The 26,545-nt window shown below is 40.7% G+C and overlaps 1 protein-coding gene and 1 non-coding gene across 2 annotated transcripts; both read left to right on the forward strand.

The window, feature by feature from the left end:
• Positions 1-17: 17 nt before the first annotated feature.
• On the forward strand, positions 18-18,565 carry RANBP1 (RAN binding protein 1). The gene is made up of 6 exons (XM_077835431.1): positions 18-506; positions 4,339-4,475; positions 8,590-8,747; positions 10,069-10,197; positions 14,468-14,533; positions 15,793-18,565. Exons 1-6 carry the CDS (start codon positions 492-494, stop codon positions 15,918-15,920), a joined length of 633 nt encoding a protein of 210 aa, XP_077691557.1. The 5' UTR covers positions 18-491; the 3' UTR covers positions 15,921-18,565.
• Positions 14,670-14,798, forward strand: LOC144275909 (small nucleolar RNA SNORA77). Its single transcript, XR_013348141.1, has one exon. It is a non-coding gene; the product is annotated as a small nucleolar RNA SNORA77 (small nucleolar RNA).
• Positions 18,566-26,545: the final 7,980 nt, after the last annotated feature.

Genomic DNA, 26,545 nt, shown 5'->3' on the forward strand with positions numbered 1-26,545 from the left:
TAGAGAGACGCGGGATGGTCGCCGCCAAGTCGCAAAGGCTGATGGGAAACAGCTCGGGAATGGGGTAAAAAGGTTTAATTGGGGGCACACACTAGATCTTTGGAGATGAATTTTCTTTAGACTCAGCCGGCGAGTGGGGGATGCTGTGCGCGTTTCGTGGGGGAATTCCCAGACCTCGAGCGGGAGCCTGGAGAAACTGCCCGGCCGGACACCTCGGCGTGGCTGCGATTTAGTACCACTAAAAGGCTAATACCACGGGGAGGGGTCGCCCTGCTGCCTACGGCTAGCGGCATTATAAGAGAGACAGGGAGCGGGGTAAAGTAGGCGTTTCCCATCAGGCCTTGCGGCAACGGCGGCGCGGGCTGCGGGAATGAGGTAAAAGCGGGAGGGGGCGGGGAGCGGCAAGCAGGAAATTCAGCGCCAAAGCTGCGGTGGGGGGAGAGAGCGACGCGAACGAGTCTAGTCTAGGAGCAGCGCCACCTCCCAGCCCCATGGCGGAGACCAAGGTGAGGATGCCGATGTTTCCCTCGTCAATCTGGGGCGGAGGGGCTCCATGGGCAGCGCTGGGGCGGCCTGGGGCTCGGGAGCCGGAGGTGGCGTGGGGCGGCCTGGCGCTGAAGAAGTGGGCTAGGGTGGGCTGAGACGGTGGATGGGGGGCCTGGAGACGCAGCGGGGAACAGATGGGTGAGAAGCCCGCGGTCCGGTCGGGTGAGGGGCCCTGGAGAGTAGCGAGGCTGTCCGGGAGAGCAGTGGGGTTTAGGGGACTCGTGGTGAGGGACCCGAGGCCGAGCGCGTAGATGAGAGCGGCGGCTGAGGAGGGAGATAGGAGGGCGGCCTTGTCTTGGCGGGAAAGGGGGCCTGGGTGGCTTTTCACCCAGCGTCCCTAGATGCACGTGGGGTCGGGCATTCGCCGTGCAGGGGGCTGCCCGCCCACACGTGCGTCCCGGTCTCTTGCTGGGCCCATCACTCGGCGGCCGGGGCCGAGACAGACGGTGACATCCCTTTCCGCCTCACTCTGGCTCCTCGCCCTGCAGCGGGGTCGGCTCTGCCCCAAGCGGGCGTTTGAGCCTCCGCAGGCGCCACAATCTGGTTTATGACTCAGGAGCTTTAGCTCCCCCCCAACCCCCTTCATGTTATCGGCAGGGCCGGGGCTAGTCGTCCTAGACTCCCACGTGCTTTTTATATCGCGGGTGGGTGGGATTTTATCGCAATACTGTGATTCGTTTTCTTTCGCCACCTCTAACGTGCTTATTGTTACTTAAGATTTTCTTGTGGCGCCTGCAGGGAATCGAAGTGGGGGCGGAATAAAGGGATCAGTTATCTCTGCAATGAGGTTTGTTTATCTCAGTACTGGAGTCTATCAGTTCTACAAGCCTGGCCTGTGTTCTCTCTGGGATGTTTTCCCCCTTCTCTTGGAAACCATCAGGTGTTGGTGCAGTGTACTGCAGCTATTCTTCTATCACAGTTTTATTGCTGTGGCTGTTCTCCATTTTCTTGTGTGCTAGAACACTGGTGACATTCAACAGGTGTCACCAAAAGGTGTGTTGTAGCATCTTTGAACTAACTCTGGTTTCCTGTCGAATCATTACTTGTATTCTAGTAACAATAAAAGCACCGACCAAGCTGGGGGCCCTGTTGTGTTGTGTGTTGTACATACACCTAGTGAGAGACAGTATCTGCCCAGAGTTTATAATCTAAACTGCCAGTGGTGAGGAAGAACAGAATAATTATCTTCATTTTCCAGATAAAGAACAGGCACAGCTACTCAGTGATTTGACCAAGATCTCATAGTCTGTGGCAGAGCTGGAATTAAATTAAGATCTCGAGTCCCTTGCCTTAACCATAAGACCATGCTTTCTCCCTCCCTGTGTTGCAAAGAAACTGTTTGCTAGACTTCTGGAATATTCTTGTGGCTTCTTTGGCTATAGAAGAACCACATTTCATTTCTTGGCTTCTTAAGTGAGAAGTCTTTTAGTGATTCTTATATATTAAAATTAAGTCAAGAACAAAGACAACATAGCTGCAGGGTAAAGTGTTAAATTGGAAATTCAGTTGTGTGATACTAACTCTGTGTATAAAGCCATATCTAAAACTGTCTACATTTTATGTGTGTATTAAAGGGGTATTCTCAACTTAACTTTTAAAAATTTCTGATAGAGTACTCTTTAAATGGTATGTGCTGACATCTTGGGTTTTCCTCCTCAATGACATTTATAAGATCTTTTCAGTAAGAGAAACTGATCGTACGTGCACCATTGTGATCTTAGGTGTTATAATTAAAATGCATACAGAAATTTTAAATTCAAATGGATATAGCATCCCACTGTGTATCTTAATATTTTTAATGGAATTTTTCAAGAAGGCCACGAATGGTTTTTACAGAACTTCACACTTTTTTCTTTTTCTCCCAGCACAGTTACTTAAGCTGTATTAGTAAATGTCCTTTCTCTCATTTATCCAGTCAAATATTTTGAAGCATGGAATTGACCCAATGTTATAGAAGAGCTCCTGTCGCAGCTGTCAGTCTACTTGTTCCCTATTGATATTAAGCTACTATGTTATGTTGCACATACAAAGTCATATAATTTGAAAACACTAATTGTATATTTGAACCCAACATTCTCATGAAAAATATCACTTTTCTTAAATTTCACATGTGCCATGACAATTTCATTTTGAGGGTTTTTTAAATCTCTGTATCTTAACATTTCCTTAATATACAGATCTTGTTCTTTTAAAAATAACCTGCTTTGAGTGCACAGTGTCTCAAAACCAATAACTTAAATGATAAAAACAGATATGGATGTGGTGATAAGTATGCTCCTTAAGTTGTATGGGATCCTTATAATGTAGATGACTCTGAACTTGTGAACTTCAGCATCTAAAGTTAACTGTAAACCTGTAGGAGGGAGTACTACTTCAATAACTTAAAACATATTATCCAAAACCAAAAATAGGGGAACAGTTTTTCATAGCCTTAGGCTAGTTTGCTAATTCTAGGTTTCCAGCCAATACTTTAATCAAGATTTAAAAATAAAATCAGTGTAATATTTAAATATCTCTAACATTGCAAGAATACCAACATTCTTTTTAACCTGAGACATTTTGATACTGTTCTCGTATTACAAGGTTGTGTTATAGCTAAAAGCCAGACTTAGTGGTGTTGCTTTAGATCTTTTGATGGTTAATTGGTCAGCTTAATTTTTTTAAAGGAACATTGTAGCTATGTTATCTTAATTGTTTTACTGTGAGAATACTAGGGAGAGGGTATCTCTTGCTTTCTGTTGGCCAAGCTAATCGCACAAACCAGGGGGCTCTGTGTTCATCTGTTCCACCCCACAAGGTCCCTGGGTGCCATTCTCCCATCCCCCCTCTATTTCAAGGACTTTTGCAACTCCTCCATCTACGCTCTTATGTCTAGGACTCTGTGTGCCCCCTGTTTCTCCAAATATGCATCCTTTCTCTTTCTTCATGGCAGGGATCTACAATATAAAAGGAAATCTTGATTTTTGTTTTCAAAGAGCTAGTGCAGTGCTTTATGACACACAAACCAAAACCTTTTTATTTTCAAAAAACTTAGAATTTTTCTGCTCTCACTATTTCCACTGTGACTAGAGTCATTCTGTATGAATAGTTTCTTTACTGCTTTTGGGTAGGGCAGGTGTGGGCAAAGTTTTTAGCCCAAGGGTCACATATGGGTATGGAAATTGTATGGCGGGCCATGAATGCTCACAAAATTGGGGTTGGCGTGAAGGAGGGGGTGAGGGTTCTGGGGTGGGGCCAGAAATGAGGAGTTTGTGGTGCAGGAGGGGGTTCTGGGCTGGGGCAGGGGATTAAGGTGAGGGCTGGGGCTGCAGGCTCTAGGTGGGGCTGGGGATATGGGGTGCAGGAGGGGGCTCTGGGTTGGGATTGAGGGGTTCGGAAAGTGGGAGGGGGATCAGGGCTGGGGCACTAAAAGTGAAATGTGCTAAAAGTTCCCTTGTGCATGTCGATGTAGTCCCATTTCAAACGGGACTACATCAGTTTGTGTTAGAGAGCTTTTAGTGTCCACCAGTAAGATCCACAGTCAGTGCGCCATACTCTGGTGTGCGCTAGAATTTACACCACAGCTGGTGCGCATCTGTGCAGTATGTAGACAAGTCCTTAGACTCCTGGGTGAGTGTTTCTATGTTTCACTAATGTGAAGGAAATCTGCATATTTTAAAAGGCTGAATAAAATGTAGTTAGTGTATATGTAGTTGGAACATTCAGAGTAGTTCCTAAATACCTTTGGTAACACATGTTAAATACAGATGTAGCCACTGCAGAACTGTTCTTAAAATTGCATTATTTTCACAGGAAACTCATGAGGAACATGACACCTCAACTGAAAACGCAGATGATTCTAACCATGATCCTCAATTTGAGCCCATAGTTTCCCTTCCTGAACAAGAGATCAAGACCCTTGAGGAGGATGAGGAAGAACTCTTTAAGATGTAAGTAGGATGGCACTGGGTAGGTCTCTGAACACTAGTTGCTTTTAAACTGTGAAAAACACTAATAAAAGATAGGAAGGTAGCTTGTTGCAAAACACCACACGGGGTACTTGCCTAAGACAATATAGTACTAGTAGAAAGAAAATATCACTTGATATGACTAATGTCTGTGCCCCTGGAGTGTTGGGGCTGATATAGTGTAACATGATGAAATCCTGACTCTCTAATGATATCTAATTGATAGTGGAAAAGTTTGGATTTGAAAAAATTTAAACCTGTTAACTTGAATTGTGCAAAAATGTTGGGTCTAGAGATGTGTAACTGTGTCACAAATTAGGTTTTTCTTTTTTTAAAATTAACATGTCCTACTCTGTGCTTAAATATTTGGGTCATCGTGACACTTCCTCCGCCCATCTTCCCCCCTGCCCCTCCCCCCCAGTAGAAGCTGTCTGCTTGCTTACTGAATCAATATTTTATAGATTTGAGGTATTAATGCTCCACCCTCTCTAACTCTTCAATGGTTCCCTTCTGCCATCTGGAGCAGTCATAGAAACACCTCTTGCTCTTTCCATTGTGTTAGCAGACATCAAATTGTAATAGCTATATGGTTAGAAAACTGGACAAATTGGCTTACTCTAAGTTTAAATTTTGTAGAATGCCTTGAACTTTTCCTAAGCTGGAGACCTCTGTAGAGAGAAGTGTATGTAGCACAGGAGCTAAGATGCATTCCTTTTGCTCCATGATGCTCCTGCTTCAAATAGGCACGAAGCCCATTTGGGAAAAGTCAGATGGCCAAAAGTAGTCATTTTCAAGCTTCGTTCCAGAGTGTGCTCCTGTAAGAGACTCTGATAACACATGGTTCTATGAGAACATCTCCAAAAATTGACCTGCATGAGGAGTGTGACCACTAAACTTTTCTGTATGCCAAGTGTTGTGCAGTCCCAGATGAAAGAAGCCATTCTCTTATTAAAAACAACCCCTAAAGAAACACTGGAATATATTCTGCTAAGGATCAGAGGGTCCTTTAAATAGAGTTTAGGAAAGCTGTTAAGGTGCCAGCAGTTCAATATGTTGTACAGCAAAAGGAAGTGTTTTGACAAATTTGCTGAGACCTGGCTGGATGCCAGTGCTCTGGGCTTTCCTGAATCCTAGGGTTCCAAAAAATAAGCCACCTTGAATCCAGGTAGTTGATCTGCATTAGGATGCATGTCAGACTGACCTGGCTGCAGCATAGGACTCAACCTCCCCACAAGGCTGTGGTAGAGAGTGCAGGTTGTTCAAATTCTATCACATTAATTCCTGACTACTTCCTTTAGACTCTTAGGTTAAAGTTAAAACTTTCTCTGCAGCTCAATTGCAGACACTGATGTGCGGGCCCCACCTACCTTTATTTCATAAATACGTTGTCCTACTTATATCTTTTCAAGTCACAACTTCATTGTAGTATCAAGAAGATACATATTAATTAGTTCCATTAGCAGAGTTCCTTGGCCTACCTTTACAGAGAGGTCACTGCTACATAATCTCCTACACTAAGGGCTTTGTGAAGGCATTGTTTTTGAAGGAGAGAAGGGAGTTACTTACATTGGGGGGGGTGGGGGGGGTCCTATTTATATTGCCTCTGCAGAGCAACACTCAATCTCCCTTTCCTCTGTGTTGGACAGTAACTACAAATTGAGATTCTGAGGGTAGAAAGCAACCAAGGGATAGTTTAAGGGAATGAAGTATTTATTCCTTGGGTGTATGGAACACTGGGATCCAGGGACTTGCGCACTCCTGTTAACTGGTAAACACTAACCAAATTGTTTTATGGTTACATTGTGAGACACCTGATTCTATAGTATGGCTCTGTTTGAAGGTCAAAATTAACTTGGCAAGTAATCCCTTTATTGGGGGTATAGTATTGACATGGATCTGAGATCCCTAAACACAAAGGGAATCGACCTTTTGCTTTAAAAATATTCATGAGGTAATCTTGTCTTGCTCAGCCTTAGTGTTAGGAAGAAGATGTCTTGATTTGATCTGAAAGTTTTCTAGGTAGGAATGCTACATTTTTAGCTAACCAATCTAAAACAAGGTATGTTGTTAGCTTGGTACCTTTTTGTTTACATCAGAAAAGCAGTACACTCTAAGAATTATTTGTAAATTAGTCTGCTTTTTCTTTCCAATTAGGATATCAATCTTGGAGCCCTTATAGAAGGGCACAAAAGTCCACCTTGTGAATTGGGAGGGAAGCAAGCACTAAAGTTTAAATGAAAGAATTGTAAGACTGAATTAACTTTGAATGCAAAGCATTTACATTAATATATTGGGTTGGAAAACACCCTCCTAAATGGAACTGTTGGTGGTGTGTGAGATAGAATTGCCTCAGGAGTAAAACTGTGCCAAAAAATTAAATTCTGCACACAATATTATAAAATTCTGTACATTTTATTTGTCAAAATAACACAATATAATCTCACCATTTTAAATTATTTTCATAATTTATTTCAAAACACTTTTCAACAAATAACTGAAAATGATGTGATCGTATTGTTAATGTGTTACTGTTGTTTTGACAAAATATGCAGGATTTTAATGTTTTGGTACAGAATTTTTAACTTTTGGTGCAGAATTCCCTCGAGTACCAGGGTTCTGTGTGGTACAATTTGTGTGCGGACAGATTGGTGTGGGGGTCGGGGGGGATCTGGATGCACATGGACTTGTTGGGGGATTCTCGGTGCAGGGGGAATGGGACTTTGCTGAGGAGTCAAGGTGAAGATGGTGCGGGTGGACTCAGCAGGGGGTCTGGGTGTAAGTGGAGTGGGGCTTGGTGGGGTAGGGATCTGGCGGGGGGGTGTCCCAATGTAAGGGGCGGGCTCAGTGGGGAGGGATTCCAGGTGCAGGGGGCTGAGGTTCGGCAGTGGGGTGGGGTCCAGATGCAGGGAGGTTGGGCAGACAGGAGCAGCTCCCTGTACAGTGACTCCTCCCCCTTACTTCCTGGCCCTATAGCTCCTCAGCTGTGGGAGGAGGGGTCATTCTACAGGGAGCTGCTCACCCCTCCCCGCCCATCCCCTGTGCATCTGGACTCCCGTAGCCCCACCCCACCTGGAACACACACACACCCTTCCCCCGCACCCAGACCCCACTTCCCACTACCTGCAGAGCTTCCTGCAGCCAGGGGAGGTTTCTGGGGGTTGATCTGACCCAGCCCTGGCTGCTCCATGTAGGGGAGGGGGAACTCTGTCTCCATCCCCACCCCCTTCTCTGCCCCAGCCGGGACTATCGTCCCTGGGCAGCCAAGGCATCTACAGACACCCCCCACGCGCACACTCATGGTGACTTACGTCTCCCCCAGCTGCCCGAACAGATGCATCCGTGCTGCCGGAGAGGGTGAGTGAGCACTGGTGCAGTTTCTCTTTGCTTCCCCGCAGAAACCATTTTTCTGCAGGGAAGCAAAAAAAAATCTGTGGGGGGACATGTTTCTGCGCATGTGCAGTGGTGCAGAATTCCCCCACAAGTAGATAGCTGAAGAAAATAACGGATCTGGAAAAGAGGCTGGGCAGCTACTTTTAAATGTTCGTCTCTCCTGTAACAAGTTTGTTAATTAACAAACTGCCATGAAAATAGGCCAACATGGTTGGTTTCATTTGTGTTTTTGTTGAATCATTGTTTTGTAATTTCAGTGCACTAATTTCATTCCAAATATATACGACAGTAACACATCTCTTCTGTAACTTAAATCCGTGTACCCTACGATTAAAAAAATCATGAAATTCACTTTTTGATGGAATAAATTCAGTGCTAATATGGAGCTGTCTTGGAATTACACAGACGTTCTTTCAGCAACATTTTTGTGGGGCAGTGAAGTTTTTTTTTTTTTAATAACTCCATTCATACAGTATTCTGTCCTGAACTAGTTCATTGACTACAGATAGCATGGTGCTCAATTTGCCTAGAAAATCTGTCATCTTGAACTCTAATTTGTTGGTGAGGACTCTGGATTTATTTCCTCTCTCCTGAAAGCTCTGTGGAATCTTAACTTTCACCTAAGACAGGTGGGCTGAAGGACCTTTTATTCAGCGTGGTTTGTTCTTGCGTACAAACTCTAATCTCTTGCTCTCTCTTTCTCAAGGCGAGCAAAGCTGTTTCGATTTGCATCAGAAAATGATCTTCCAGAGTGGAAAGAACGAGGAACCGGGGATGTGAAACTCCTGAAGCACAGGGAGAAGGGAACAATTCGCCTTCTCATGAGGAGAGATAAAACCCTAAAAATCTGTGCAAATCATTATAGTATGTTTGTTCCATTATTTCCCATAACTTCCCTTTGCCTGTCACCTATTTTTATGTGCAATATAGTTATCAAGTCTTACAGGATTCGTGCAGGTTATTTTTTAACCCTAAAAATGGCTTGGCAGAATGGGCCAGTGGTCTAACGTCAGTAAATAGACAAGTTCTGTGTATGCATCCAGTTTGATGCCCGTTTAACTTATTAATTGTGCACAGTTCTATAATACTACTGGTAAATATATTTACAATCTAGTAAATTAAACAGGCATCAGAATACTTTGTTGCATATTTTAGTTTTGTAATGAAGTCTCTTTGGATGCTCGTTCATTTTCAAGGAGATCTAGCAATGTGGAGTATGTAAGTTCTGCAAAGTCGCAAACTTATTTAAAGCAGAAAATAACTCTTCTGCTGAAATCATTTAGATGGCTGAAAGGATTGTCTTGACACAAGTTTAGGAAAAAATTGTTTGAATAGAAATCAGACATGGGAAGTTTTGCTGAAGGGAGATGTTTGAAGCAACTGAAAAGTATAATTGGAAATAGCATTTTAGCATTCTATTTGTCTGTGGTCCCTGTACTTACTATATACACTAAATAAAAGGCCCGGGGATGAACAAAAATTGGAACGAAGGGTTCATCAAGCTTGTGACTTCTGCTGAAACTACAGTTTCTCTAGTTTAGTGCACCTGCCCCAGAAAAGGGTAAGCAAGCGTAACAAGGCAGTTAAAAAGATACTGTTGAATATTTGTAGTTTGTCGCAGGATATTGAAACAGAATTTTAAGATGGCATAAAGGGAGGAGGGAGAAATCACTTACATGAATAATCTCAGAGGAAAGCTAAGTGCTGTCTATAATACGTAAGATTACCAGCAGCAGAAAGGAAGAAACTTTACTATTTTATTTGGATGCTTTTGTACCTTCCTTTGAAGCATACATATTGGCCACTATCTAAAAGTACTTTTTAGACCATTGGCCTTTCAGTAGGGGAACACTGCATTCTAAAACGGTATTAAATTGGAACTATGACCTTTCAGGGGGAGGGGGGGAGTTGAATAGAAGTGTGTGGTTAGCACTCTGGCAGTATTGGCTTCCCATTACAGATTGTTCTGGGACACAGGACAGAACAATATGGGCACCATCCTTTTTTCCCTTCCCTCCATTTCAGCTAGAAATAACTACATTACAATCCCTTGTGAGGTATAAAATCTTTTATTTACTTCATCTTACTAAGAGCTGACTTTCTTAAGGTACTTGTGGGGCTTATGTGGAAATGTATTTCAAAATGTTATATGGAGCTAGGACTAATCAGTTCTTTTTCTTTGTAGTTACACCTTTAATGGAGCTGAAGCCTAATGCTGGAAGTGACAGGGCATGGGTTTGGAACACACATGCTGACTTTGCAGATGAAAGCCCTAAACCTGAACTTTTGGCAATCCGGTTCCTAAATGCAGAAAGTGAGTGATGGCACAAGATCAGTTTCTTTTGATACTATACTATCTGCTTTAGGAAGTAACCTTGGGCCATTTAATACTGCACAGTATTCTACAGTAAATGTATGAAAGTAGTTACCACTACCTTTTGTAGCTCCCATGGTAGAAAAGAATAAATGTTCCCTGTCTTTTTAAAGAATCTATCCCACTGGCTGTAAGCACTCAAAATGGGATGAGGGGAGAAAAAAGCCTCATTTGTCCATAGAAAGCCACCCTAATATTTGTCTAGAAGGACAGTCCCTTCTATCTAAATAGTACTGCAGCAGAAATAATTCAGAGTGCAACTAGTTAATTAGTAATGCTCTGAATATGTAGATAAATAGAGCAGTTATCCTCCACCTTCCATCCAACACCATCTTTATAACTTTCTTGGTTTTGTTTTTGGGTTTTTTGGGGGGGGGGGGTTGCCTTGATAAGTGTGCTGACACTTTGTTTTCCAGAGAGCTTGTTAGTGTTTCCAAATAACTTTAATACAATATAACTCTAGGACTTCAACCAGTGTATTCACCTTACTTTCATTAATTACCTCAACTTCATGTTTTAATGAAGATTAAATTTGTGGCAGTGGTTCTCAAATGTGGTTGTTTGTTTTTTTGTTTTGTTTTTTTCCCACGGACCGCTTGAAAATTACTGAGGGTCTCAGCGGACCACTTAATGATCTTTCCAAATGTCATTTGTACCGTTAGCTAACTATTATAAAGCGCTTTGGATAAAAACGCTATATTTAAAAAAAAAACAACCTTTAACATTTTTTGTTCTACAAATAAAAGCGCACAACTCCTATTTTAGTATCAGTAGTCTTACCTTTCTAATGCGATGGATGTGCCCTCTCTCCCCTGCTGCAGCAGCCCCTGAGCTGGGGCTGGGAAGGAGGGCCGTCTCTCCCTGGCAGCCACAGCCCTGGAGCTGGGGAAGTCTCCTCTTTCTCTGGACGCCGCTGCCCTGCACGTCCCAAATTCCCACTGCCCCTTCCCACTTACCCTCTATTTCCCCCAAGGCCACCACCTCACCTTACATGTGTGTCTTCTCCAGGGTCCAGGCACCTAATTAGTGGAGCCATGCCTGTGCAGCTCCACTAATTAGGTGGGTGGCCCTTTATTTTCTTGTGTGCGGCCACCCAAGCACAAACCTTAAGAGGGATCTATCCGCGGACCACCTGAATGGAGTTCGCAGATCACAGTTTAAGAACCTCTGATTTGTGACCATACAAATACTGTATGGAAATTATTACCTTGTATTAAATCTTTCATTCAGGCGTATCTCCCTTAGAATCACATACTTTACTGACCACTACACTGAACAAGTACTAGGTGTTAATATGCATTTGTCTCTTCCTTTTAACATATCAAATGAAATATCCTCTAAGTGGAATATGGTAATCCTAACAACCATGGTTAACTTGGACGATAGGTTCTAGTAAATCTTTCTAGACTAAAGTTTATTTAAAGTTATATATTGTTTGCTGCAATGCTCCCAAAGGTTAGTATAGTTAGACCATTCAGAGAGATGGTGCAAGATTCTGGTTCTGTTATTTTATGTTAATGAAAGGCTTTGAGCACTGTGGAGGAATCACACTCCTGTTGAAGGGAGTATCTCATATCTGTGGTCAGAACAGGCAAATTCTCTCATCTATTCAAAATATAAAAACAAATTTGACTGTGCAGTATCTCCTCTAGGTAACTTAGGAGAATAGATGACATGATTTAGGGAATTAGAGGTGAAATTATTTGTATCTTGGTAGCACTTGAGTACCCCAGCCAGGAGTGGTTAGGGACTATACAGACATAGCATGGAAGCCACTCTCTGCCACAAATACCTTACAAACGCCAAAATAAGTGACAATAAATTGTAGTGGTTTGCCTGGAATTCCCTACATAGAATGCCAGACTGCATTCATTCCTAAATAGAACATGCAAAACTAATTGTATGAGAAATAAAATGAGACTTGGAAAACAAAATGGCTGCCACACTTCTTCCCTTCTCACCACACCCCCCCAGATGGCTACTGGGTTAGTGAACTGCTCTCTGGGGCTGCTAAAACCCCTTCTGCCTGTGACTCAGGCATCCAAGGAGAATCCCATGGTGGCTGCACAACCAGCTTAATCTTTCTCTTCTGGCTCCTGTCTAGTCTAGTGGTAGCTCTTGTAAGGGGTGAAGGACTTCTAGATCCAGCTATTCTCACTAGCCCTTAAGCAGTTAATGCAGCAAACAGTGTGTGACTGTCAAAGACCATTATAACTGCTGGCTTCTTATTGTGCATCCCAGATAACTTTCAGGTTGCATGTGCCAGTGGGTTAGCCACATTAAAATGTCTAGCTTGGCACATAGGAGGAAGGTAAGATGGTAGTAAACAAAAATACTACCAACATGTTCCATTGCACAGTTGGCACCTTGTGGCCGATCCATATAAACACATGTCGGCAAACAATGTTTTTTTCAGTTTCACCTTTCTAATAAAGCATCCTTTCTTCTTCAGGCAAACTTTCACTGAAACCAAGCCTTCTATTTAAACCCCTGAATCCCCTACCAAAAAAAGTCTACTTAGAAGAATAAGCTTAGGATTGGGATTTTAACGTTATCTCTGAGTTTGAGAGTGGGGTGGGATGACTGAGGGCTTTCATTGCTTCCTTTATACACTGCCTTGCAGTAGCAGATAAGAGGGGATAGAAAGCAAACTATTAATGGAGTTCCTTCTTGGGTTTATAGACAAGAACTAAAGTTCAGGTTTAGAGTAGCAGCCGTGTTAGTCTGTATCCGCCAAAAGAACAGGAGTACTTGTGACACCTTAGAGACTAGCAAATTTATTAGAACAGAAGCATGGATCTGTGTTTTATGGGAGTGCCTGGGTCATTACACATATTGAATCTATTTCCCTCTGTTAAGTATCCTCACACCTTCCTGTCAACTGTCTAAATGGGCCATCTTGATTATCACTACAAAAATGTTTTTTTTCCTCCTGCTGATAATAGCTCATCTTAATTAACCTCTTACAGTTTGTATGGCAACTTCCACTTTGTGTGTGTACATATATATCTATAATTATTATATGTTCCATTCTATGCATCTGATGAAGTAGGCTGTAGCCCATGAAAGCTTATGCTCTAATAAACTTGTTACTCTCTAAGGTGCCACAAATACTTCTGGTCTTTTTAATTAAAGTTCAGTTTCTGGTCCTGTCGGGGGTATCACTATGCACGATGAACAACCTTTCAAAGAAGCTCTGAAAATCCATGAGGAGGGTGCACACTCTGAAGAGATTCTAAAAAACCTCTGGCTTCATGTTCAGTCTTTAAAAATGTGCATTTTCCTGTGGAGCAATAGTGACCTCAAGTGGCCAGTCATGGTATCTAAATGTGGGCTTATCAAATTATTCTTTCTAGTTCTATTTGAAAGTGACTTGACTGTGGCTATCTGCTTCTCAAATTATTTCAGTTAGAAAGGGTTGGAGGGATGCTTATTGTAATAGGACTGATAGCAGCCATTATCAGAAAGTTTCTGTCTTTGAAATGGAACTATTCAGAACCAATCACTTAGACTGAAATGTATTGATGTAGGTTGTCTTCAAAAGAATTCTGGTTAGCTGTAACTTGAGCCATGTTACCTGCATCTTTTTACTGATGGCATTGTGTGGTGGCGGTGGTGTTTGGTTTTTGTTTTTTGTTTTTAAAGTACAGTTTGTGCTCATGAAATGGACTGGATTTTCAACTCAGGAGACTGAAATTCTCCCTTCAGGTGCAGTATAGGTAGTGATGGTGAAAACTTGCCATTCCTCCTTAGCTGTATCCTGGCAGAACAATCTCTAGGTGTGAGAAAATAAATGTCTATGGTCCTCTCAGTCCCTGGTCCTGACTGAACAAGAATGTGTGGTAGGTAGACTTCTAATGTGAATGCCTAGTAGCAAAGGTATGGATAGAAGTTCAGATAGCTTAAAATAGTGCTTAGCAGCAGAAGCTTAAGATGAGAACTTTGTAGAAAACCCACTCAAAAGTGCAACATGCATTGCTTTCTTTGGAGAGTATTTAAATAATGAGAAATAATTCAAGCCTGTATACTTAAGATCACTTGAACTAAGATGAAATCCACTAAGTGCATATTTCTAGACTAAAAAGGCAGTCAAACTAACATGTAGAAATGAATTTGTTCCAGGATAAATGTCTGTTTCAGAACAAATAGATCTAAAGAAGAGGCATTGTACATAATTTAAGGTAATGAAGAAACATTTTATTTCAAACAGATGCACAGAAATTCAAAGCAAAATTTGAAGAATGCAGGAATGAGGTAGACAAGGGAGCAAAGAAGGGTAAGATGTTAATCTCCTCTTGGAATTTAGATGAGTATTGCACTGTTTTGTCCTCTCCTTTTCCAAGTTTTTAATGTCTATGGTGGGGGCGAGGGAATATCCTTAGATTGCTCATTGTAATATTTGGTGTCTCTTGGCAGACTCACTCTGTGCCTGACTGCAATCTTCAGTCCAGGGGCTTTTTCAGTCTGCTAGAGTAATGGTCCATGGTTTGAGAACTCTTCTTTCCTTGTAGAAGACTTGCAATTGCTCCTGGGACATAATTTTTAGGGCAAATATTATAGAAAGACTTTTCTGTATAAATAATGAAAATATATACTACACTTGAGTAGCAGTTTTACCATACTGATTTTTTTAAATTATTTATTTAATTTTCCTTTGTTCACAAGTAAATACCCCAGTTGCAGGATTATATTTTAAACTAACATTTGAAACTTGGTTCACTTTGTTTAAATTGTGAAGTAACTTTACCAACTTAATTTGATGGTTCTGTATGACACACACACAATACGTATGACGGAGAGAAGCTCTCTGAACAAATATCTTCAATTTCATATAGAGATTACTCCTTTAGTGGATAAAATTCCATTCTAAATTTCTAAAGTATAGACTCCTGCTGGTCAGCAATTCAAATGCTTCAGGAAATCTGAGTGGTTTAGGCAATGCAGGGAACTGAATTCCCTTGTAAACTGTAGCCTTAGTTTTCTCTCACTCAAGCAAAGCTGTTGGAGTGGCGGGAGAGAGGAGGATAGAGACTATTCAAATTCAATTATTTGAATTGCAAATAACTCCTTATTAGAATAAGGATATTATCTAAGGAGCTGGAAGTTGTGTGGAACCAGCACATCCAATTCCACAAAATACACCTTGTCAGTAGTTACCCTATAGCAATCCAAAAAACTGTTCATGAGGGTACTGCAAAGGGTAGCATCCCATTTAGTCAGTAAGCTATGGCCTAGTGTAGTGATTGGGGGGTTTTTTTGTTTGGTTGGTTTGTTTGCTTTTGTTTTAAAGGAGGGGGAAGGAGTGAGTCTACATTCACTTGGCATGGTATGTATCAGCAAGGGAAAAGAAACGGTATGAATCACCTTGGAGTGTGGCAGAGAGTTCAAGGCGTTCAAAAAACACTTCATCTTTATCCTCTTTCAAAAGCCAATTTACACTCTTTCTTTAGAAAAACAAGTTAATACAGCTTTCCAATTGTTAATTAAATCTACCATACTGTGTGTGTAACTTTTTTTCTTCAAACAATCTCTTAGCAGGCAAAGAGAAAAATGATAGTGCTGACAAAGTTGCTGAGAAATTAGAAGAGCTTTCTGTAAAGGAAGAGAGCAAAAAATCTGAGAAGAAAGAAGAGACCAAGGAAAAAATTGAAGAGAAGCAATAAATCATCTTGGGCCTTGTGTTTTTTCCTTAATTTTTTTTTTAATTTTTACAAGGGACTTTATAAAGAACTGAATACCAACATTCAGATTGTTTTTTCTAAGCTTTTGCCCTTTTGAAGATGTCTTCAGAAAATCCATTCCCCAGTCATGAAAATGTACTGTGCTAACTTTCTTTTCCATAGTGGAAACACTTATTTATAGTCATCCAAAAGAGTGAATAAAACAAATTTGAAAACAGCATCAAAGGACAGAACTGAGTTTTCTGTACACTTCAAACACTTGTGACTATAATTCTTGCACTTGGTGTTTACATATTTGAGGGTGCGTATCTTCATATAAGTGATGTAATCAGATTAGATTAAGTGCATTTTAATCCTTCCTGTTGGTAAAATTATGCAGACATTTCTTGTATGTTAAGTTAAATTAGTAGACTTAAGCAGGCCTCTTACACCAGTTTTGGTTGTTTTTGTTTGCTAATTGAGGATTGTTCCTGCTTGACAGGGTACCTACAGTTTTCTTTAGCAGACCACTATATCTATTGCTTCCTAGAAGGCTATAGTGCCAGAGAATTCTGGATGGTAGAATTTTTTATTCTCCTGGCACAACTCCACTGGTATGATGGCCACTTATGGCAGACAGTAGTGGAAAAAGATATCCTTTGAACTAGCATTGGATGTAATTTAATACAGTCTCATGTAGGTTTTCATTACAAAAGATAAGTAGGAAGCTACTTTTTAAAAGTCTTAATGACTTTCAAAAGCTCTTTTAACCATGCTAAAGGATCAAGAGTGCTGTTTGTGTTAGAAAACAACTTATAAAACCTACTTATATATTGTAGATCACTCATGATGTGCCATTCACTGACTCTTAAGGAAGTACATTTTTTTATATCTACTTAATGTTAGGGATGAATCTAACCTCGTTAGACAACATGCCATGGAGCTGTGTGCCCCACCACCACAATGTGAGTGGCGTAAGAGGGTCCCCTACTCCTGCCCATCCCGACAGAAAGTGACTCACTGAGACAAGCAGATGGCAGGACCCAGCTGGACATCCCTGGAGAAGCCCATAGCAGAGTGAACCAGGGGTTCTCACCCTCCCTTTCATTCCTGCAGGGCTATGGCTTTCTGGCTAAGTGCAGGGCAGGAAACAAGGGAATGCTCAGGAAGACTGCAGTGGTCAGTGATGCATGGAAAGCAGCAAGCTATGGGTGGGGTTGCATGTACTCTCTCTTGCCCCAAACCTCCCTGTATGCTCTCCCTAGCCTGGACACCTGGAGCCCCTTGCCCCAACTGTCACACCCCAGATAACCTCCTCCCACAGTTTGAAATACAATGGTGTAAGCAATACACTCCAACAGTCACTTTCTAAATTTGGCACTGATGTGTTCAGAACTTGCAATCACTTTACCAGAATTTGTGGAGTTATAAAATACTTGCATTTTAGAAAAGTATGAGGAGGTCTTAATACTACTACAAAAATATTAAACCTATAATTTGAATATGCAAGATGGAATATAATGTTAATATGCTCTTTAAATGGGAATAAGTATTATGGTTCAAGCTGCTCCCTTAACAGTGGTTATTAGCAATAGATCTACTTAGTTTCTAACTACTGCTAGAGTTTTGGAAGACTTAAACCAGGGTAGAAAACCAACAAAAAGCCTTTTCATTCAGTAAATGTCTTGTTTTTGTTTTTTTGATAGGCAAATTTCCTTGTATAAAGATTAACACAACTATCAGTAAAACAATTATTTAAAAGTAAACTCAATCTAGCCTTTCTAAACTGTAAAGGTGTGATGACCAATAATATCTAAAAGAGGGAACCGAATGTTGGTAAAGAGGGTCTAAAAGCCTGCTGACTTCCCTCTACATAGATTCTTCCATTTATTAAATTTAAATTCTCCAAGACAAACTACATGGAAAATGAGCATTAAATATGCTTTAAATTTATGTAAATTGATCAAATCTGGAACTATAAAGAAGGTACTCCATTTTATATTAAAGGGAAAAAATAAACTTTTGACATGAGCAAAGTTCATTTCTCTTCCTCTGTTACTAGCACAGCAGATTTTCACAAGTACTATCTGGTGTGAGATTTGCCCCTTCCAAACACCAGATACATAAATCAAATGTTTTAGAATTATAAAGATCCTAGGGAATAAAACAAATACCTCAGCTGTCTCCTCCGTAAGGGATCTCAGCAGCATGATGTGTTTGATATTTGTGTTTTTGATTTAAGATAGTATTGTATGTTTCCAAATACTTAATTTTACTGCCATCTCAATGTAAAAGCCAAAATGTTATGTATTCATGAAAGCCACTGTAGATTTAAATGGAAGCTGACAAGCAATGTTTTTAAATTTGTTAAAGGGGAGGTGAAGTTTACAAATCTAATTTCAAAATAAACTATACATTAAATTTTTTCATTTAAAAGATTTGCTTTTTTTATTTAGAAAAAACAACAAAACCGCGTTTTGGAAATGCAGACACAATAGATTATGCTACTGCATAAGAAGCAGAAAACAGGCCATTCTAGTTCTGCTGTTGAGCCTGACTGCAAAAAATTAATACTCATGTATACTTCATTTTTTTTAACCTGTTAATCCCAGGTATTGTTACAATTGAAATAAATTGTCTTTACTTCATTGTATGATTTTCAGTCACTCATGCATGTGTGCTTAGTTTTATTGGCTTGATAGTTTTAATCTACTGTTCAGATGAATTGACTCAGGCTTGTACTTCATGGGCCATATTCATCCTTAGTGAAAGTCCGCTGGTATGAATTTTTCCATAGGCCTTTGTGTAGTGCTCATGGCTTGTTAGTCTTCTCATTGCTTCCTCTGTTTTCCAAGTGAACACTTAAAATAATTTCTGTGGAAAAGCATTTCAAAGAAAAGTTGGTGGGTTGTTTTTGTTTTTTTTAATTAAACTGAAACATTACTACTTTAAAAAACAAAGTACCGCAATCTATTTGGCTGCTGTTCTATAAATAGAAAAGCAAGAAGTGGTTTAAAAATGGATCTTAACATAAAAATTAGACTTGAAAAAGAATCTTTAAGTTTAGTATAGAAAACTTTGTATAGTTTTCATAAACTCAAGATGTTGGCTACTGTGTTCTCAGGATGTTTTTCCATTTGATTTATATCCCCTGCCCTTTTACAACAGTATTGCTCACTGTTGGTAGTTTTCAGGTTTGTCAAAGTCAGATTCAAGACTCCCAAAATTTGTCAGACCACTTTGTTTATTAGCAAAGCACTTTGCCAGTGCACCCAGATATGTGAGCCTCTTGCAAAAGCTCAAGCTAACTTATTTAAACAGATAAGGGAAAGCCAATTTAACATAAGAGACAAAAGGAAGCAGAAACTGACAAATATACATACATATCTTATTTGCATACTAACATTTACCAATCTCCTAGCTCAGTAGGAACTCTAAGTTAGTTAGTTTGAGGACCCATTGTCTCATACTCCTTAATGTTTCTCTTCCTGACAACTATATTTCAACAAACCCTTCAAGCAGCATTTCTTTAATGAATTATACTGCAGATCTCTAATCTTAAGATTAGTGTTCTAGATTTGTTTATATTACCCACTTAATGAGCTTCTAAAGGGACAGTATTGATAACGGCTTGTATAAATGTTTTCCCTATATACGTTTAGGAATCTGCATCAGAGGACTTAAACTACATATCGTATTAGTATACTAATACGATGTATGGAATTAGAGCTCAGAATTTCACAAGAACGGATGTCTTAGTTGTGATATGTTGGGCAAATACAGTGGAATGGTAACTCATTCCTGTATCTGTAGCAGTCTCTAGTTGAATTACCACATCAAACTGTCAGTTACAAAACTGCAGGTATGGAAATGGGAGTAACACAGATTTGCTAAGGAAGTATTTTTGAAAGTTCGATTGAGATAATTTAGTGGTTACTTCTATTATGCTTACACTTTCAAACCTAGTGAGGAAATTCACAGGATTCCATTTTTGTATGTTACCAGCTATTTACTCACTTCAACCCCATCTTGCCTCCAGAATATTTAATCCTATTTTATATGAGAATATGTAATATATTGGGGGAGTGGAGGAGTCTCTAAAAATAATGCACGCAAAAGCTACATCAAGGGCAGAACATGCTTAAATTTGTGACTTGCAGAATACTTGCTTGCCTGATTTGCAGAAATTATGCTGTCGATATGAGCAGAATGGTAACGTTTTTCTTGTTGGGATATAGTGATCAGCTGTTTGGGAGAATGGAGAGAATTAAGGTGTGGGGCTAGTGATAACCCTGTATCCAATTAAGAAACAGCTGAACCCTCTATATGGATTATGGGGGGGGGGGTAGGGTTGTGTGTATGTTTTTAAGATCTGCTTACTCCTAAAGCTTATTAATAATTTTTTTAAAATGCCTTCAGTGTACTTGTTTAAACTTATCTGCATTAATGGGTGTGAATTCCTGTAGAAGAGGATCATATTCATTAAATTTTACTCTCTAAACTCTGTCAGTGCATACCTTAGATAAGGTAGGTACATATTAGAAAATTGTTAACACTGAGCTTCATAAGAAACAACACAAGGTTGCATAAGAACAAGCTACTTGAATATATTAAATACTGGATGCCTAAACATTACAACACAACCCAGACCCCTCACAAAAAATTGTTGTCTTGTCATTATGCCATACTGATGAAAGCTGCTGTCTTATGTAAAGCAGACACTTTCCCAAATGTCATCTCCTGCAAAGACAATTTTTTTCTACATAGTAAGGGTGATTTATCCTGTGTCCAACATAAATATAATTAATTTTCTGAATTTGGGGTGTCACTGGGAAATTTTCAGGGTCTAAGCACAATGCTGATCAGATATGAGAGTTGCAGATTGAAACGACTACAATGCCGGTTTGTTGTATTTTTTTTAAAGCGAACAGTTTAAATACAAATGCTATTTTCAAAGCAGCAATGTAGAGGTCATGTTGTTTTCCCCCTGCCCCCAACTCTAATTTATGTTTAAATTTGCCTAATTTAGAACTTTTCAGCAGCTGCCTAGAAGATTGGGCACTGCATTTTAGTAGTAGTGGCTAAGTGGAAGTTTGGAGACTTCAGAGTACTTTAGAAGGTTAAGGAATACTCCTACACTGTTCACCACTTCCTCCTTTAGTAACACCCCCTGATTTTATTAGTAAGTTATTACTTTGTGAAAAAACCTAGAGAAACTGAGAAGGCTTATCTTAAAAATAGGGCTGTCAAGTAATTAAAAAAATTAATCGCAATTAATCGTGATTAAAAATAATTGCAATTAATTGCACTGTTAAACAATAATATAATACCATTTATTTAAATTTTGGATATTTTCTATATTTTCAAATATATTGATACCAATTACAACACAGAATACAAAATGTACAGTGCTCACATTGTTTATTTTTGATTACAAGCATTTGCACTGTTAAAAAAAAAGTATATTTCAATTCAGCTAATACAAGTACTGTAGTGCAATCTCTTTATCATGAAAGTTGAACTTACAAATGTAAAATTATGTACAAAAAAAGCATTCAAAAATAAAACTAAAATTTTAGAACCTGCAAGTCCATTCAGTCCTACCTCTTGTTGAGCCAGTCATTCAGCCAAACAAGTTTGTTTACATTTGCAGGAGATGATGCTGCCCACTTCTTGTCTACAATGTCACCTGAAAGTGAGATCAGGTGTTCTCATGGCACGGTTGTAGCTGGCGTCACAAGATATTTATGTGCCAGATGCGCTAAAGATTCATATGTCCCTTCATGCTTTCAACCACCATTTCAGGGGACATGTGTCCATGCTGCTGATGAGTTCTGCTTGATAACAATCCAAAGCAGTGCAAACTGACACATGTTCATTTTCATTATCTGAGTCAGAGCCAACCAGCAGAAGATTCTTTTTTGGTGTTTTGGGCTCTATAGTTTCCACATCAGAGTGTTGCTCTTTTAAGACTTCTGAAAGCATGTTCCACACCTCGTCCCCCTCAGATTTTGGAAGGCACTTCATATTCTTAAATCCTGGGTCAAGTGCTGTAGCTATCTTTAGAAATCTCACATTGGTACTTTCTTCGCGTTTTGTGAAATCTGCAGTAAAAGTGTTCCTAAAATGAACATGTGCTGGGTCATCATGCGAGACTGCTATAACATGAAAACAGAGCAGGAATCATACAATTCTCTTCCAAGGAGTTCAGTCACAAATTTAATTAACGCATTATTTTTTTTAACGAGCATCATCAGCATGGAAGCATGTCCTCTGGAATGGTGGCCAAAACATGAAGGGGCATATGAATGTTTAGCATATCTGGCACGTAAATATCTTGCAATGCCAGCTACAAAAGTGTCATGCAAATGCCTGTTCTCACTTTCTGATGACATTGTAAATAAAAGGCCAGCATTATCTCCTGTAAATGTAAACAACTTTGTTCGTCTTAGCAATTGGCTGAAGGAGAAGTAGGACTGAGTGGACTTATAGGCTCTGAAGTTTTACATTTTGCATTTGAGTGCAGTTATGTAACAAAAATCTACATTTGTAAGTTGCACTTTCACAACAAAGGTTGCTTTCTAAACTACTACATGCCACAAGGGGCCACAGGAATGGTTCCCTCAACCCACCCAGCAATATTGTTAACCTATCCAACTATACTCTTAGCCCAGCAGAAGCAGCTGTCCTATCTCGGGGCCTCTCCTTCTGCCCCTCCACCCCCATGAACATGATACAGTTCTGTGGTGACCTAGAATCCTATTTTCGACGTCTGACTCAAGGAATATTTCCAACATACCTCTGAACAACATACTAATCCACAGAGACCTCCCTACCAACACTACAAAAAGAAGGATTCTAGGTGGACTCCTCCTGAAGGTCGAGACATCAGACTGGACTTCTACATAGAGTGCTTCTGCCGACATGTACAGGCTGAAATTGTGGAAAAGCAGCATCACTTGCCCCATAACCTCAGCCGTGCGGAACACAATGCCATCCGCAGCCTCAGAAACAACTCTGACATCATAATCAAAAAGGCTGACAAAGGAGATGCTGTTGTCATCATGAATAGGTCAGAATATGAACAAGAGGCTGTTCGGAAGCTCTCCAACACCACTTTCTACAAGCCATTACCCTCTGATCCCACTGAGAGTTACCAAAAGAAACTACAGCATTTGCTCAAGAAACTCCCTGAAAAAGCACAAGATCAAATCCACACAGACACACCCCTGGAACCCCGACCTGGGATATTCTATCTACTACCCAAGATCCATAAACCTGGAAATCCTGGGCGCCCTATCATCTCGGGCATTGGCACCCTGACAGCAGGATTGTCTGGCTATGTAGACTCCCTCCTCAGGCCCTACGCTACCAGCACTCCCAGCTACCTTCGAGACCACTGACTTCCTGAGGAAACTACTATCCATCAGTGATCTTCCTGATAACACCATCCTGGCCACTATGGATGCAGAAGCCCTCTGCACCTACATTCCACACAAAGATGGACTACAAGACATCAAGAGCACTATCCCCGATAATGTCACGGCTAACCTGGTGGGGCTGAACTTTGTGACTGCCCTTACCCGTAACTATTTTACATTTGGGGACAATGTATACCTTCAAATCAGCGGCACTGCTATGGGTACCCACATGGCCCCACAGTATGCCAACATTTTTATGGCTGACTTAGAACAACGCTTCCTCAGCTCTCGTCCCCTAACGCCCCTACTCTACTTGCGCTATATTGATGACATCTTCATCATCTGGACCCATGGAAAAGAAGCCCTTGAGGAATTCCACCATGATTTCAACAATTTCCATCCCACCATCAACCTCAGCCTGGTCCAGTCCACACAAGAGATCCACTTCCTGGACACTACAGTGCTAATAAATGATGGTCACATAAACACCACCCTATACCGGAAACCTACTGACCACTATTCCTACCTACATGCCTCCAGCTTTCACTCTGACCACACCACACGATCCATTGTCTACAGCCAAGCTCTGCGATACAACCGCATTTGCTCCAACCCCTCAGACAGAGACAAACACCTACAAGAGCTCTATCAAGCATTCTTACAACTACAATACCCACCTGCGGAAGTGAAGAAACAGATTGATAGAGCCAGAAGAGTTCCCAGAAGTCACCTACTACGGGACACGCCTAACAAAGAAAATAACAGAACGCCACTAACTGTCACCTTCAGCCCCCAACTAAAACCCCTCCAACGCATTATTAAGGATCTACAACCTATCCTGAAGGACCCAACACACTCACAAATCTTGGGGACAGGCCAGTCCTTGCCTACAGACAGCCCCCCAGCCTGAAGCAAATACTCACCAGCAACCACATACCACACAACAGAACCACTAACCCAGGAACCTATCCTTGCAACAAAGCCCGTTGCCAACTGTGCCCACATATCTATTCAGGGGACACCATCATAGGGCCTAATAACATCAGCCACACTACCAGAGGCTCGTTCACCTGCACATCCACCAATGTGATATATGCCATCATGTGCCAGCAATGCCCCTCTGCATGTACATTGGTCAAACTGGACAGTCTGTACGTAAAAGAATAAATGGACACAAATCAGATGTCAAGAATTATAACATTCATAAACCAGTCGGAGAACACTTCAATCTCTCTGGTCACGCGATTACAGACATAAAAGTTGCGATATTACAACAAAAAAACTTCAAATCCAGACTCCAGCGAGAGACTGCTGAATTGGAATTCATTTGCAAATTGGATACAATTAACTTAGGTTACCTTGCATAATGACTTAGCCACTCCCAGTCTCTATTCAAGCCTATTTCCCCTTGTTTTTTCCTAACCCCGCCCCCCCCCCCAGACTTTCTTGTTAAACCCTGGATTTGTGCTGGAAATGGCCCACCTTGATTATCACATACATTGTAAGGAGAGTGGTCACTTTAGATAAGCTATTACCAACAGGAGAGTGGGTTTGTGTGGTGGGGGGGGAGAGAGAACCTGGATTTGTGCTGGAAATGGCCCAACTTGATTATCATACACATTGTAAGGAGAGTGATCACTTTAGATAAGCTACTACCAGCAGGAGAGTGGGGTGGGGGGAGGTATTTTTTCATGCTTTGTGTGTATAAAAAGATCTTCTACACTTTCTACAGTATGCATCTGATGAAGTGAGCTGTAGCTCACGAAAGCTTATGCTCAAATTGGTTAGTCTCTAAGGTGCCACAAGTACTCCTTTTCTTTTTGTGACTACAGTACTTGTATGAGGTGAACTGAAAAATTTTTTGTTTACAAATATTTGCACTGTGAAAATTATAGAAAAAAATATACCCTTTGATTTCAATTACAACAGAATACAATATATATGAAAATGTAGAAAAATGTCCAAAATATTTAATACATTTTAAGTGGTATTCTATTTAACAGTGCTATTGTGATTAATTTTTTGAGGTAATCATGTGAGTTAACTGCAATTAATTAACAGCCCTAATTAAAACTCTTTGGATACCTTTAGAGATGTAAAATCAAATTCTGTTCTAAGAGGGTGCAGAAAGAAAGTTGCTAGCTGATACTCTGAGATTTCATAATTGTACATGAGAAATCAATTATTTATAACTACCAAAGTAGAATTAGAGGCTCTGGTTGGTAGTGCTGTATGCTGCCATGCAGCAGTCTTGGGTTTAACTCCTTGTCCTTGTCTCTTATTCCTCAGGCTCCCATGGGTTTTGAGTGCTGCATAGATAGACAGCAAGCACGTTGCTTAAAAGCTTCCCTCTATCCAATTGAAATGTGACACTGAAAGGTGTGCAGTCCCGTTTGCATATGCAGCTTCATCTCAATCTTATCTGATCAAATTGATCTAGTTCTGAAGGGGGAGGATGGTAAATTTCGAAATACTATAGTGATGGATAGTATAGGTCTCACCAAAGGGAACCTCCTGGTCATTACACTTCCTCCACTCATCTCACTTCTCTAAAAAGAGGAAGGGTTACAAGTTTAGCCATATGCTTCTCTTGGAGCTGCCTTATACTCAGGGAAGAGCTTCAGTTCAGGTGTGCGGGGAGGGCAGGTGAATTGACCGAATTACTTTAAACTGCTGCACCTTATTTGTAATCAAGAGCAAGCTTTTTTTTTTAAAGCCTCTGGGAATCTGCTCTTGGGATTGCTCTTTTAAAGCCTCTGGGAATGCTCTTGATTTCTTACTGGGAAATCAGGTATGTATTTGGCCTCTTACAATGGGCAATATTAATATCCACCTGGCCAAAATTGGGATGTTTAGTTTCTAGCTACCAGTGTCGCTGTACTAGTGCTCGGCTCTAATGTAGAGAAGGGAAGCTGCTATTTGTCGAGGTGCAGCGTACTCCTGGCTGAAGCAAGGTAAGCTCTACCAGTCTACGTTGTGATCTATACGAAGGGTATGCATTGGTGCAGCTATAACTTTAGCTGGTCGCTGAGGATTAGAATGGAGGCAAATATCCAGTGTAAACAAGACTTTAGATATTTTTTTAACTTATAAAATCCTAAATGGCCTTGCACCAAACAGATTACCTTTCTCCCCATGTGATACTTGTTCCACTGTGACCAGTGAGGGTACTTGAGCTTGAACCCCTTTAATATGAAGCAGGGAGAG

This window comes from Eretmochelys imbricata, chromosome 15 (genome assembly GCF_965152235.1).
Source record: "Eretmochelys imbricata isolate rEreImb1 chromosome 15, rEreImb1.hap1, whole genome shotgun sequence".
NCBI lineage: Eukaryota > Metazoa > Chordata > Testudines > Cheloniidae > Eretmochelys > Eretmochelys imbricata.

Coding starts and splice junctions, on each gene's coding strand:
- RANBP1 (XM_077835431.1), top strand. Junction 8,748..10,068: donor AATCTGTGCAAATCATTATA/GTATGTTTGTTC, acceptor TTTTCTTTGTAG/TTACACCTTTAATGGAGCTG. Junction 14,534..15,792: donor AGACAAGGGAGCAAAGAAGG/GTAAGATGTTAA, acceptor ACAATCTCTTAG/CAGGCAAAGAGAAAAATGAT.